The sequence below is a fragment of the Carcharodon carcharias genome, chromosome 14 (assembly GCF_017639515.1).
Source record: "Carcharodon carcharias isolate sCarCar2 chromosome 14, sCarCar2.pri, whole genome shotgun sequence".
Lineage (NCBI taxonomy): Eukaryota > Metazoa > Chordata > Chondrichthyes > Lamniformes > Lamnidae > Carcharodon > Carcharodon carcharias.
In genome coordinates this window covers 120,575,335-120,588,935 of record NC_054480.1, presented here as the reverse complement: position 1 = coordinate 120,588,935, position 13,601 = coordinate 120,575,335, and the positions used below count along the sequence as shown (strand labels likewise).

The 13,601-nt window shown below is 42.2% G+C and overlaps 2 protein-coding genes across 2 annotated transcripts in view; both read left to right on the top strand.

The window, feature by feature from the left end:
* Positions 1 to 7,661, top strand: part of LOC121287596 (pneumococcal serine-rich repeat protein-like) — a 28,950-nt gene extending 21,289 nt beyond the window's left edge. The window contains exons 31-39 of the mRNA XM_041205524.1: positions 607 to 770; positions 1,281 to 1,307; positions 3,023 to 3,184; positions 4,398 to 4,562; positions 5,088 to 5,255; positions 5,567 to 5,728; positions 6,245 to 6,409; positions 7,039 to 7,173; positions 7,459 to 7,661. Of these exons, the coding sequence (XP_041061458.1) occupies positions 607 to 770; positions 1,281 to 1,307; positions 3,023 to 3,184; positions 4,398 to 4,562; positions 5,088 to 5,255; positions 5,567 to 5,728; positions 6,245 to 6,409; positions 7,039 to 7,173; positions 7,459 to 7,661 (1,351 nt within the window). The remainder of the gene's footprint in view (positions 1 to 606; positions 771 to 1,280; positions 1,308 to 3,022; positions 3,185 to 4,397; positions 4,563 to 5,087; positions 5,256 to 5,566; positions 5,729 to 6,244; positions 6,410 to 7,038; positions 7,174 to 7,458) is intronic.
* Positions 7,662 to 9,335: 1,674 nt separating this feature from the next.
* Positions 9,336 to 13,601, top strand: part of LOC121287595 (mucin-16-like) — a 61,131-nt gene continuing 56,865 nt past the window's right edge. Inside the window, exon 1 of the mRNA XM_041205522.1 lies at positions 9,336 to 9,427. Coding sequence (XP_041061456.1) covers positions 9,336 to 9,427 — 92 coding nt within the window. The remainder of the gene's footprint in view (positions 9,428 to 13,601) is intronic.

The following is a 13,601-nucleotide window of genomic DNA, read 5'->3' as shown; positions in this document are numbered from 1 at the left end:
ATTGGACCCAACTCTCCCTCCTTCCCACCACCATCACACCACCCCCCACCCCTGCCCGCCCGCACAGGTCTGCTACCACTCATGATCCATGCTAGGTGGGCCTTAATTGGCCTGCCCCCATGAAATCGCTGTGCCAAGCCGATCATGGCCGGCTCCACGATCACCCCCGCCTGCTCCTGCTGAGCCCGCCCGACCGATGTAAAATCCTGGCCAATATTTCTAACTTAACTCCATGTGAATGTCACAATCCTTATTTTGCTCTCTGTAAATTTTTTTTTAAAGTGATTTGGTTATACATGCTATTAATTTCCTGATTGGCTGTCTATGAGTATTCTTTAATGCAAAAGGCTACTGGGATAGCTGGGGCTGATGTTACTGCAGCCTGGAGATGGGAATCCCCATAAAGTAATGTTACAATCAATTGCTTATTGAAAGAGTTAAATTTCTCGCCAGAGAAATTGCGAAATCTCTCAACGAGGCTTTCTATGAGCTGAATGGCTAGTGCTCTTGTTTTGCTGCTGACCACAAAACCACAGCCATTCAATCATTCAGCGTAATGTTTAAAATTTTAAAACAATTTAACCACCTGGTGTTTGTATGTGGCAGACCTGCAAGTGATGGAAACAGTACGGTTGAGGCAATCTGCGCTTTGAGTGCTAATGCCCAGCAAGTTGATAAAGTTCTACTCTACCATGAATTCCGAGACAACACAGGGGGCATTGACACCTTAGGAATATATTCACTAGACAGCAACAACCTCTTTATCAATGGTAAATGGTCATTTTAATTAAATATCTATTTAATTTTGCATACACTGTAAGTGGTTGAATCTTTATTTCAGAGGCATTCTTTCTCGTGCTGCTCTTTCATCCTGCAACCACCTCACTTGCAAACAATGCTCTGTACTCACTAATCACTTGGCTGACCTCAGCCCTGATTCTCTGCTACTCTTGACCTGTTGACTTCCTCACCCTGGGTCTGCTGCCTCTCACTCACTCTTATCCACTCCTGATGATTTGATCCCATCTTGCTATTGCTGTGTTGGCTCTTGCTTATTCATTGGTGAAGCTAAAAGATAAATGAGCAAAAGCAGTCATTGTTACTTCCATTTTAGAATTTTGAGTAGTTCATTTTAATCCAAAATATGTGACTTCCTATCCAAGCCATTACATGTATCTGACACTTGTTTAATTTATATCTGACTCATGTAATTAATTGCAATTTTAAAGGCAAGTATTTTAACTAGCTTAAGTTTTCCTTTCCATTGTTTGATTTTTCAGGTTACCATGAATCAGCTGTTTTAACCAGTAAGTATGATAACTATCTCTGTCCAGTTAATATTGCTGTTTAATATCTCCACCAGGTACCCATTGAATTAGTTTCACATGTAATCTTATGACAGCTTGACTTGAGTCAAAAATCACATTATGAAGACTTCTTCTGTGTCACAGTGAAATTATAAGCAAGTTCTCTAGAGGTCTGTTTAGGAACACGCTAGAACTAATACACAAAATAAACATTCACTATTGTGCCAGTCAGTTGGTAGCACTGCCACCTATGCGTCAGAAGCTTGCAGGTTCAAGTCCCACTTCAGGACTTAAGTGCAACAATCTACACTGGCATTCTTGTGCAGTGCTGCACTGTCAGTGTTGCAGCCTCTCTACTGGAAGTAAAAGATTCCACACAATATTTTGAAAAAGAGCAGTGAGTTATCTCTCAGCCAATATCACAAAAACAGTTTATCTGGTCATGATCACTTTGCTGTATATGGGTTTCCTGCATTAGAGCAATTACTACACTTTGTAAAAGTGCTTTGGGACATCTTATGATCACAAAAGGTGCTACATAAGTGTAAGAATTTTCTCTTTACTTTATTGTAGGACTTAAACTGAAAGCTAAATACGATTGCCTGAAAGCATATTGGCCAGGATTTTCCAATCCTGACCACCACTGGGATCTTCCAGTTCCTCCAAAAGCCAATGGATTTTTGGCTGGCCCACTGCATCCCCCACAGTGGATCCTGCCAATGTGGGGCTGGAAAATCCTGGCCATGGTTTAAACTTTTAAAATTCAGAAATGGAAATTCCAGTTGCTGAAAGGTCTGATGAGTGGGTAACATAGGAATTAAAAATAAAATCTAGTGCTCAATAAACCATCATTCAGTCAGTATAGCCAGTGACCACACTGAGCAAGTAGTTTTTTAACTCAGATGCTTGTATATTTGCTACAATTGTAACAGTACAATTATACGTTCATTCCTTTCTTTATTGAAAAAGGCACTGTCCATTAATGTTGCCAAAAAGTTTACACCTCAGCTGACTGATGAGTTCCCGCTTAGTCAAAATGCTAGGTAATAAAACGCAATCTATTTCTAGCTTGATAAAAAAATGAATTTGTGTAGAAAATTAAACATCACACACAACTGTCCTTTTAATCATATTCCCCAGGTTTTCAATGACATAAACAGGAAGAGATTGGTTATAGAATGAGATATGTGAGATATTAGTGTATGAATGTTTAACATTTACACCTGAAATTTATTTTGGCTATCCTAGTGGAAATGTCAAACCCTTCAAAATAAATGTGTTTTAATATGTCTGCTAAAATATCAAACAGTGGGATTTCAGGTAACTGTATTGAGGAAGATGTAATCAGAATGACAGGAGACTTGTGTGGAGCATAAAAAATGCATAGACCACTTAGGCTGAATGGACTACTTCTATTCTGTACATTCTGGGCAAGAAATGGAGCTTGATATTACCCAATATTTGAGCACTTTAAATGCCCATAGAGATAAAAAATGGTGTCTGCAATACATTCTGCCGAATGCCATCTTGGTGCAGTTGTTAGCATGTGTACAGTGTCTGGCAAATGGAATTATAGAGAGGAGGCAGATTGTGAGATCAATCAACATGCACCACTGATTCGACCACAGCACTGCCATTTTGGAGCTCAATGCCCCAGGCAACTCATATAGCTTATTGTCACCCTCAATAACAATATACACCCATTTTAATAACAGCAACAGAAACATTGACAAATACACAGACCTCCTTGGTAGAACAGACCTCTGCATCAACTCCTGCCTCAACAAGTATAGTTGCACCAACAACTACAGTGAGTTCTATGAAAGCATTGACAACTAAAGAAAACACAATCATAACATCACTCACTTCAACAAGTGGTGAGTACGAGTGCTCTCTTTTCAGTTATACTATTCCAATTCCTTTTAATCTACTGCAAGTTCAAAAACATAAAGTAACATGTGATGATTATTGTTTTATTACTAAGTTGAATTATGTATGAGTTCTAAGAAAATGATTTTTGTGCTAAATGTTTGGATGTTATTCCAAAGTTTTTGTATACCTCATTTAGTCAATAATCACTTTAATAACAGCAGCATCAAAAACTTTGGCTGCAAACATATACGCAGCCATCCACTGCAGCACCAACCTCTACATTAGCTCTACAATTACGACATTGTACTCAACAAGTGCAATAGCACCAGCAACTACAGCGAGCTCAACTATAGCACTGACAACTGAAGTAACGACAATCACATCATCGCTCCCTTCAACTAGTGATGAGTGAACTAGTGATCTCTGATCAGTTGTGCCATTCTAATTCCTTTAACTGTATCGCAAGTTTAGGACCACATTACAGAAAAATAACAATCCTTTCAGTCTGTGGGAAGTTGAAAGCACAACCTGGAAGTGACAAAAGGTTATGGTAGTATGTTGTTGGCCATAATTACACATGGGAGAATCAAGTGCAAATGACATTAAGTGCTCTACCACTGTTGCAACCTGGTGATGTTACATTACTCAGGAATTTTCATTAATAATGCATTATAAAAATATATAGAGCACGACATTTGTACCAAAATATTAATATATTTTTTCATGCTTTTCATTTGCCTAAATAACAATATACACCTATTTTACATACAGTAAACTTGACTGCAAGTACACAGATCTCCACAACAGCACTAACCTCTACATTAGCTCCTACCTCAACAATTTCAATAGCACCAACAACTACAGTGAACGCTACTGAAATATCAACAACTGAAGAAATGTCAGTCACTAAACTACTCTAATCCACAAATGGTGAAAATGCAAAAGCTCTCTGTTCAGCCATTCCATTCTGATTCTGTTCAATCTACTGAAAATTAGAAACTCATACTAGAAAAGTAACTAAAGATTACAGTAGTATGTTGGCTATAATTATGAATGGAAGAATCAAGAGCAAATGACTCGGTGCTTTACTGATTTTGTAACATGGCTATGTTACATAACTCAGTAACATAGAGCATAACATTTATTCAAAATTATTAATATGTTGTTCCAAGCCTTTTTGCTTTCCAAAATAACAATGTCAACTTTTTAAAATAACAGCAGCAGAACCATTAACAGCAAATACACGGATCTCCACTGCAGCCCAAACCTCTATAGCAGCTCCTGCTGCAACAAGTACAATAGCACCAACAACTACAGCGACCACAATTGAGGAATCAACAACTGAAGCAACAACAATGACAACATTACTCCCTTCAATAAGTGGTGAGTACACATGTGCTCTCTTACCAGTTGTACAATTCTGATTCCTTTCCACCATCTTCAAGTTTAATAAGACATAATTGAAAATTAGAAAAGGATTATAATTGTACATTATAGGCTACAAGTATACATGGGAGAATAATGTGCAAGTGATATTTTGTGCATTGTTGCTGCTGCAACATGGCTAAATTGCGTTATTTATAATTCACTATATATGGGTTTCAACAAAACATCAAGTATAACTTTTGAGCAATAATCTTAATGTGAATCCATTCGGAATCCTTTCAATCTGCTGGATATAAGTTAGAATCCTGAAAAAGTGACAAAAGATTATAGGAGTATGTTGTTGGCCCTAATTACACATGGGAAAATCATGTTCAAATGACACTTGGTGCTTGACTGTTGTTGCAACCTGGCAATGCTATGTTACTCAGTAGTTTTCATTATATACGCATTATAACAAAACATATAGCACAACATTTGTGGAAAACATTAATAAATTGTTTCGTGCTTTTCATTTGTTTCAAGAATATACATCAAATTTAATAACAATGGCAGAATCTTCGAGTGCAAATACACAGGTCTCTATTGCAGCACCGACCTCTACATCAGCTCCTGCCTCAACAAGTACAATAGCACCAATGACTACAGGGATTTCAACTGAAGCATCAATAACATCACTCCCTTCAACATATGGTGAGTAGACATGTGCTCCTTTCTCAGTTTTACCTCTCTGGTTCCTTTGAATCGACTGTAACTTCAGAAGTGCATAATGGAAATGTAACAAAAGATTATAACATGATGTTGTCTACAACTACACAGAGTAGAATAATGTGCAAATGCCATTTGGTGATTACTACTACTATTAAGCAGGATTATGTTACGATATTGAGTATGTTGCATTACAGATGCATCTAAGAGGATAATTTTTGGGCTACATTGTTCATATTTTATTCCATGCTTTTTATATATGTCATTAAGTGTATCACTTTTTTTAATGAAAGCAGCAACAGAAGCTTCAACTGCAAATACATATACATCCACAGAAGCACAAACCTCAACATCAGCTTCTGTCTCAATAAGTACAATAGCACCAACTGCAGTGAGCTCCACTGTAACAGCAACAACTAAAGCAACAACAGGCACTACACCACTCCCATCAACAACTGGTGAGTGTACGAGAGCACACTTTGCAGCTATTCCATTTTGAATCTTTTCAATCTACTGGATATTAGAAACACACACTGGAAAACTATCAAAAGGTTTAGTAGTATGTTGTTGGCTTAAATTACACATGAACAAGTACAATAGTACCAACAACCACAGCACACTCTTCCAATGCATCGGCAACTGAAGCGACATCACTCCCATCAATAAGTGGGCAGTATATGACAGCTCTCTTATCAGGCGTTCCATTCTGATTCCTTTCAATGAATTCAATGTTTAGAAACACATGATGGAAAAATACCACAAATTATAGAATGATGCTGGCTACAAACGTGCAGAATAGAATAATGTGCAAATGACATTTGACAATTACTGCTATTGTAACATCTCTATGTGTATGTTACCATAAAAATTGCACTATATGAGTTTTAACAAAGCAACTTATGTGCTTTAATATTAGTATGTTGTGCCGTGCTTTTTGTTCACCTCATCCGTGATATCAACTATTTTAATAACAGCAACAGAGACTTTGACTGAAAATATACAGACATCCGCTGCAGCAACAAACTCTACATCAGCTCCTGCCTCAACAAGTACAATAGCACGAATAAGTAAAGTGAGCTCTACAGAAGCATCAACAACAGAAGCAACAACAATTATGCCATCACTCCTTTCAACAAGTGGTGAGAACATGAGTGCTCTCTTGTTAGTTATACAGTTCTGATTCCTTTCCATTTTCTGATTGGTTTCTCCTGGTCTTCAAATGTTCGTTAACCATTCCCTACTGCAGCCAGAATGCACCTAAATCCTGTCTGGCTTTAAGAAGTGAAGGCTAGCTTTATTGAGGTAGTCTCACAGGAAATTATGCCCACTTGCGAAGCGTGTAGCCACTGAACAATTGATTCAACACTGTGTTGCATATCATAATCATTATAATTAACAGGCTGCATAAAGTTTGCATGCTGCCTGCGTTACATTGAATGGACACAACTGGGTGTTGCAGTCCCTGCGCCCAATTTTGGAAGTTATCCATCTTAACCATTCTTGTTGGTTCTCCCTTGTCTTCAACAGCTCTTTAGCCAGTTCTATTCCCTACACCAACATCATGCACCTTACCTTTAACAGGACATGTGCCTGATTTGGGGGGGCGGGCTATCTGTTTTAGCACCCTTGGTGGTCTACTGCTGTTAAAATATGCCTTTGTTAGGTTACTGAGTAATGTGCATTATATATGAGTTTTAACCAAATATAGTGCTACATTATTGCTTTCTGTTTTCCTGAATAACTATGTCACCTCTTTTAATAACAACAGAAACATTATCTACAAGTACACAGATTTCCACTGCAACACCGTACTCTACATCAAGTAAAATTACACCAACACCTTCAGCAAGCTCTACTGAAGTATTGATAACTGAAGCAGCGACAATCACAAAATCGTCAACTGGTGAGTAAACTAGTGCTCCCTTATCAGTTGTTCAATTCTGATTCCTTTAAATTCACAGCAAGTAGATTAGAAAAGAAACAAACTATTTTAGTGGTATACAGCCAGCAAAGGATTCGTAAGAGAAAATCATGTACAAATGACACTTGGTGCTTCTTTGCTGATGTTAGGTCACTGAGTATATGAGTTTTAACATAGTAGTATTTTTATAATGCACATAACTTGCTACATTGTTCCTTGTTTTCTGTTTTCCTCAATAACATAATCATATTTTCATAACTAAAACAGTAACTTCAGCTGCATATAGACAGACTTCTACTACAGTACAGACCTCCACATCAGCCCCTGCCTCAACAAGCATTGTAGCACCAACAACTACGATGAAATCTACTGAAGCATCGATAACTAAAGCAACAACAATCACAACACTCACTTCAACAAGTGGCGAGTACACTATGATTTTATCCACTAGTCCTCCTGATTCCATTTAACCTACTGCAAATTTAGAAACAATAATGAAACAATAACAAAACATTGCCTAGTATGTTGTCTGCTGCAATAATGTGGAGGAAAATCATGTTGAAATAACACTTGTTTCTTTGCCATTGCAACAGGGCTGTCAACTCACAGGTTTATTTGCATTATATAAGTGTTTTAACAAATGTTGTAATTGTCTTTAATGTACAGTTCTTCGTATGTTATTCCAAATTTTGTGTTTGTCAATAATATCGTGAACTACCTTCACAGGAACAAGAGAATTATACACTTCCACTGCAGCAGTGATCTCAACATCAGGAACTGCCCCAAGTACAACTGTACGAGCAACTACAGGGAACTCTACTCAAGCATCAACAACTAAATCAAAAACAATCTCAACAACATCATTCACTTCAGCAACAAGTGGGTACATTGTAGCATTATTAACAGGGTCCTGATTTTAACGATCACAACTTGGCATAAATCAGTCAAGCCAGTTGAAATAGAGGGTGTCAGCTAACCGCACTGATCGACCTTCCTTCCCAGTGTGTCCCCATATTAACCTGCTCTTTTGAGCAGCTGACCAGGACACCTTCAGGAAGAAAGGAGGGTTCAGTTTAACCAAGCAGATTAGGTTTGTTGCTATCATCAGCAGTAACAGAAAAATTGACTCACCATACCCATATTGGGTTACCCCCATGCCCCCCCACCCCGGGTCAAGTAGCTAAAGTTGCCTCGTGGTGCGGGTCTCTCCCCACCACGTGTAAAAGGCAGCACTGGAATTAGGCCCTTAGATGGACATAAACTGAGGAGGTGTTGTAAAATTTCTGATAGGTTGGCAGGAAGCCAACCTGCTGGATCTTATATGGCCCTCTCCTTCAAACCCACCAGCGAGGGATTGTAAAATCATGCTCTAGGTTTTTAATGCATTCGTATGCCAGAATTACTTCTGACAACTTCTTTGGCCCTGAAAGGATAATTTTACACATGTGGAATCTCATTCCCTCAGAAAAAAATAGATGTTACAGGCTTTAAAATAATTAAAATAATTTTTTATATAGGTTTTGTGTTTTGCTCCTTTATGTCTTTCTGTTAATAGCCTATGTATCAAGCAAGCTCTTTCACTTTCTGTACAATGATTCAGATTTAACATATATTTCCTGTTTATTATTTCCTGCTTTTTCTTTTATGAGGACTCTTCAACTGATTGATTAAATAGCTTTAGTGCTGCTTTCCAGCTTGCACACAAAGGAGAAGGGTGCCATATTCAAACTGATGGTGGGAGAATAAAAATTTCCATTGACAAGACCACTAAAAGTCAGTCGGCAATGGCTCGAAAGGTGAATAGTGAAAGCTGTTCCGTTGCCACTGTCAGCTAAATCTGAGCCAATAACTTATAATCCTGACTGGGATAGATTTTGCTTTTTTGACCTCACTTTGCTTCACATCTTTTTCTTTTATAGTGGAACCCTCAATTGTACCTGTTACAGTCAATCCAAATCAAGAAACACAGGCAAAAGAATTTAATGTAACCTTCACTGTGCTTACACTGTCATTCACACCAAGTCTACAAAATCTCAGTTCACCGTTGTACATTGCAAAATCAAGCAACATTCGTGAAGAGGCAAGTATGATAGCTGTGTCACTGAGAAGAGAATATTATATTCCATTGCATTTTTCATACTAAAATGCAACATTTTAATTTTCTACAGCTCAATAACCTATATGCCAATAGCAACATAACATCAACATTCTCGAGTTGTCAGTCTGTATCTTTCAGGTAAGAAATTAACTATTACTCCAAATATTCCAAGTCAAATTGAATCCACAACATATATTAATGTCCCAGTAACCTGGATTTATTAAGTAAAACAGAAATAAAATATAAAAGTGTCAGAAAATGACTTTTTCAATGTCATGGTCCAATCAGGTAATTTCCTAACTGCACTGTTTCAATCACCACACACCCAAGCTTCCTCAACCTAACAGAACTGATCCAACTACCCACCTCACAAAGTGAAAGTCACCTCAAATTACCATAAATATGGGATTGTGATGCTCTTCCTACATTGTGGCTCTACATAATTGAATAAGTTACCTGTAGATAAGCAGGTGATGCCAATGAATCTCCCCCTTTATAAGGTTACAAACATCCTGAAATATTAGGGCAGAGAAAACCACAGAATATTGAGTTTGACAGAACCAAGCCAATATATTTGTTAGTTATTATCTTCTTCAAGACAACAGCGGGGGGCATAACGTAGGGCACCTTGGCAATGGCAGGAGTGCTTCTGCTCGTCTGTAGGCTAATTAAGGCCTTACCTGGCCAATTAATAGCTTCTTAAGGGCCTCTTCCCACTGTATTTGACCAGAGGCAGGAGTGCCTAGAGCACATGGTGAGTCTGCGCCATCTAGGAGGCTGTCTCCTGTTCAGCCATCCTATCACCAACAGATCCAGCTGTCCCCAAGTTATTCCTCCCATGATTCTGTGTTCCCTTACTGCCCTCCTGAACCCAGCCCTCTTCTGCCTTCGCTGGAGCCTGCCAGTTGAGCCCCAGCAAAACCTTGGGCTTACCCAGTTTCATGGTTCCTCTGATTGCAAACTCTCTGTAGTCCCAGTTGAGGTAACTGCTCCTTCTGGCATTGCTGGGATTTGAGAGCTGTTGGCCATCTGATTGGCAAGAACTTCCTAGCCTATGAGATCTGAAATCCTACCCCGAGCCAATGAACTGGCTGATGGTTATTAAATTGACTTGTGCCATCCCAGCCAAGTGGAGACCCTAAAGGAAAGACATCTGCCATCCTTGCTTTGGTCTGGCCTACATGTGACTCCATACCCAAAACGATGTAGTTGACCTTTAACTGCCCTCTGAAATGGCCTATTAAGCCACTCAGTTCAAGGGCCATTAGGGATAGGCAACAAATGCTGGCCTTGCCAGTGATGCCCACATCCCATGAAATAATAAACTTTTAAAAATGTGGAGGGGCCACCACCTATGCAGAAATATTCCCCCACAAATCACAGTATTTCCTTTGAACCTCAGATGTTAAAGTAGCAGGTACACAGGATTTCCCTTAACCAATGCTGTTGAGGAATGTCCTATGATGATTGGAAAATGATGGAGAACACATTCAATCACAATGCCTTATCCACATGTGGCCAGGTAAGCTAATTCTACTGAAAGGCTTCAGCAACCTAGGGCGAAATTGTCCGTGCCCACTGGCGTCAAGTGTGTTCAAGGGTATGGTGGACAATATGGCAAGAAGGCCAAAAACCAGTTTCACACCGTCGTTAAACCAATTTGCGATCATCTGCTCAGCCTGTCGATGGTGGGCCGCGTTCCCCACCGCAGGATGTCGGGAACCTCATTGTAATCCATCAGTATATCATTATAAGACCAGCCCACCGGACTTAACCACCCCCCCCCCCCCCCCCCCCCCAACCCAGCCTGGATCATCTGCCCACGTCAGCGGGAACACAAACCAGTGCAGAACATGTCTTGACAGCTTTAACGTGCAGGACTTGGGACTTACCGCCAGGGCCTTGCTCACATCACCAACATCCGAGGAGCAGAAGATGCTGGAGCCTGACAACAACGGGACCCTGGAAGAGCATCCATGACATGCTGGGTGGGTTCTCATGGACATGGCTCTGCTATAAAGCAGCTCACGGAAGTTGGAAAGTCACCCCCGATGCTCACGACTGATAATGATTGAGGGGATGGGAGAGGAAGGTCTAGGATCAACTGGGAGAGAAAGAAGTGTCAGGGGTGTGAGGTTGGGGAGAGGATTGAAGGTGTTTGGGGGTGATTTTGTGGGGAGGGGGTAACGGGGGAGAAGATGGCAACTGGGGAGGTAAGTGTAAAGGGGGTGGAATGGAAGGAGTTTGGAGGGGGAAGGAGTGTAGCAAGGGGAAGGAGTCCAGGGGAGGGAGTCTGAAGGGAGGAAGGAGTGCAGAGAAAGGAGGGAGTAAGGGTGGAGGAAGAAGTAAGTGTGCGGGAAGGAGTCGGGAAGGGGGAAGGAGTGAAGCTGGAAGAAGAAGTGAGGGTGTCTGAGGGAGTCAGGAAGGGGAAGGGACTAAGTGGGTAGGGAGTCCAGGGGGGTGGGATGAAGAGGGGGGAAGGGGTTCCGGAGGGAAAGTGTTCTGGGGGGGAAGGGGTCCAGAGGAATGTAGCGTTTCAGGGGTGGGGGGGGGGGGGGGGGGGGGGGGGCGGTGTGGGGGAAGGGGTCTGGAGGGGGGAAGGTGTTTCAGGGTGGGGGGGGTGAAGGGGTTTGGAGGGGCAATGTCCAGGTGAACGTGCAAGGGAGGGGTCTGATCGGTCCATGACTGCCTCCTGGGGAGCAAACTCTGGGTGGGCGGGGTACGTGGGAATGGTGAGAATGACCGAGGGCAGATTGAAACAGTAGGGTAGAAGGGTGAGGGTTCAACAGTAGTGGTAGAAGGGACAGTGAGGGTGGTTGATGGGGACTCAAAGGCAGACACGGACCCTGGGGGTGAGACAGAAGAGGTTGGGGAGGTGAATGTGGATGGGGGTGGGATTTGCGGAAAGAAAGGGAATGTGCACATTCACCTGGATATCCCCGATGGAAAACGGTTGTGACTGGTAGGTCACAGAGGGGAGGTGGAAGGTGATGCCAGGGGGCGTAAACTGTAATGGGGGAAAGGAAATGGGTGACTGGGGAGGGGAAAGGATGGGGTAGCTGACGAAAAAGTGAATCCAAACCATGCTGTCTAAACCGAAAGTGAAATGACAGTCGTGGTGGTTGAGATCAGGTGCTGCATAGGAGTGTGACCATTGGGTGGGCAGAATGCAGGTCAGCTCAGATGGACAACTGAAAGTGAACCCCAGCAGGCAGCATTCAAAATGCTCAGGACATTGAGATGAGTGTGAAACGTGAAGGATCCGCGTGCATGGGAATTCTTGCACAAGGCTCTGAAAGGCCCTGCCACACACATACTTCTCCCTCCAGAATCACTCGTTGGCCAGCTGCTCCATCTGCGGTGAAAGAGGATGAGTTTGAGGGGTTCACAGGCAAAGGGGACTCGGAGGGCGAGGACATCCTCAGATTCCTGACTGGATGATCCAGGAGTGTCCAGCTGCTGCTCCTCCTCCCTTTGGGTGCCCGGGGGCCTCAGCCTGACTCCTTGAGAGGAAGAAGCACCTAGAGGGACATTGAGCTGCCCCATTTCCCTCTCGTGTTGCCACTGCAGGAACTCACCCGTGGCTCCCGTGATGGAGTGCAGGTCTGCACACATCTCCGTGTTCTGCTGGACCAGGGTCTCCATGGTCTCCGCCTTCCTCCCCATGGAGATCTTCATACATGCACATGTGGGCACCACTTCATCAGAGAACAGGCGGATGCACTCCTCCAACTCACGTGCCACTCTGTTGAGGGCTTCCAACAGCTCTGCATGATGTTCCCATGCCTTCTGCTGATTCTCCAGGATGAGCTGGAAGGCCAAATCCAGAGGCTTGTCATCTGACTTGGACCTCACAGGTGCCTGATCCCCAACAGTCCTCCGAGTGCCGGGGAGCTCACATGACCCTGCCTCCTGCTGCTGCGGGCAGGTGTCTGTGCAGTGACCACCAGATTGTGAAACTGATTCTGCTCTAGATTTAGGTCCAACTAGGTGTGTGTGTCTGCACTGGTGGAGGGTGTGGGTTAGCGTTATGACGGGCCTTCCAGGCTGCTTATTTCCAGCTCTTCAATGAAGGAGGTGTCCTCTTGGTTGGAGGTGAGGACCTGGATGGATCGAGACTGGCTGGCTGAGGCTGTCAGTCACTACGCAGAGCTCCCTGTGAACCAAAGTAGAGATAATTAGTGCATGGCAGCAGAGTCAAAAGCAGGAGAGGGAGCTTTCATATTTGTGTTGAGAGAGGGGTGATATGGTGCAGGATCCTCATGAGGGGGTAAGTTGCCGACCTCATTGTCGCTGCAGGCACAGTCCGCAC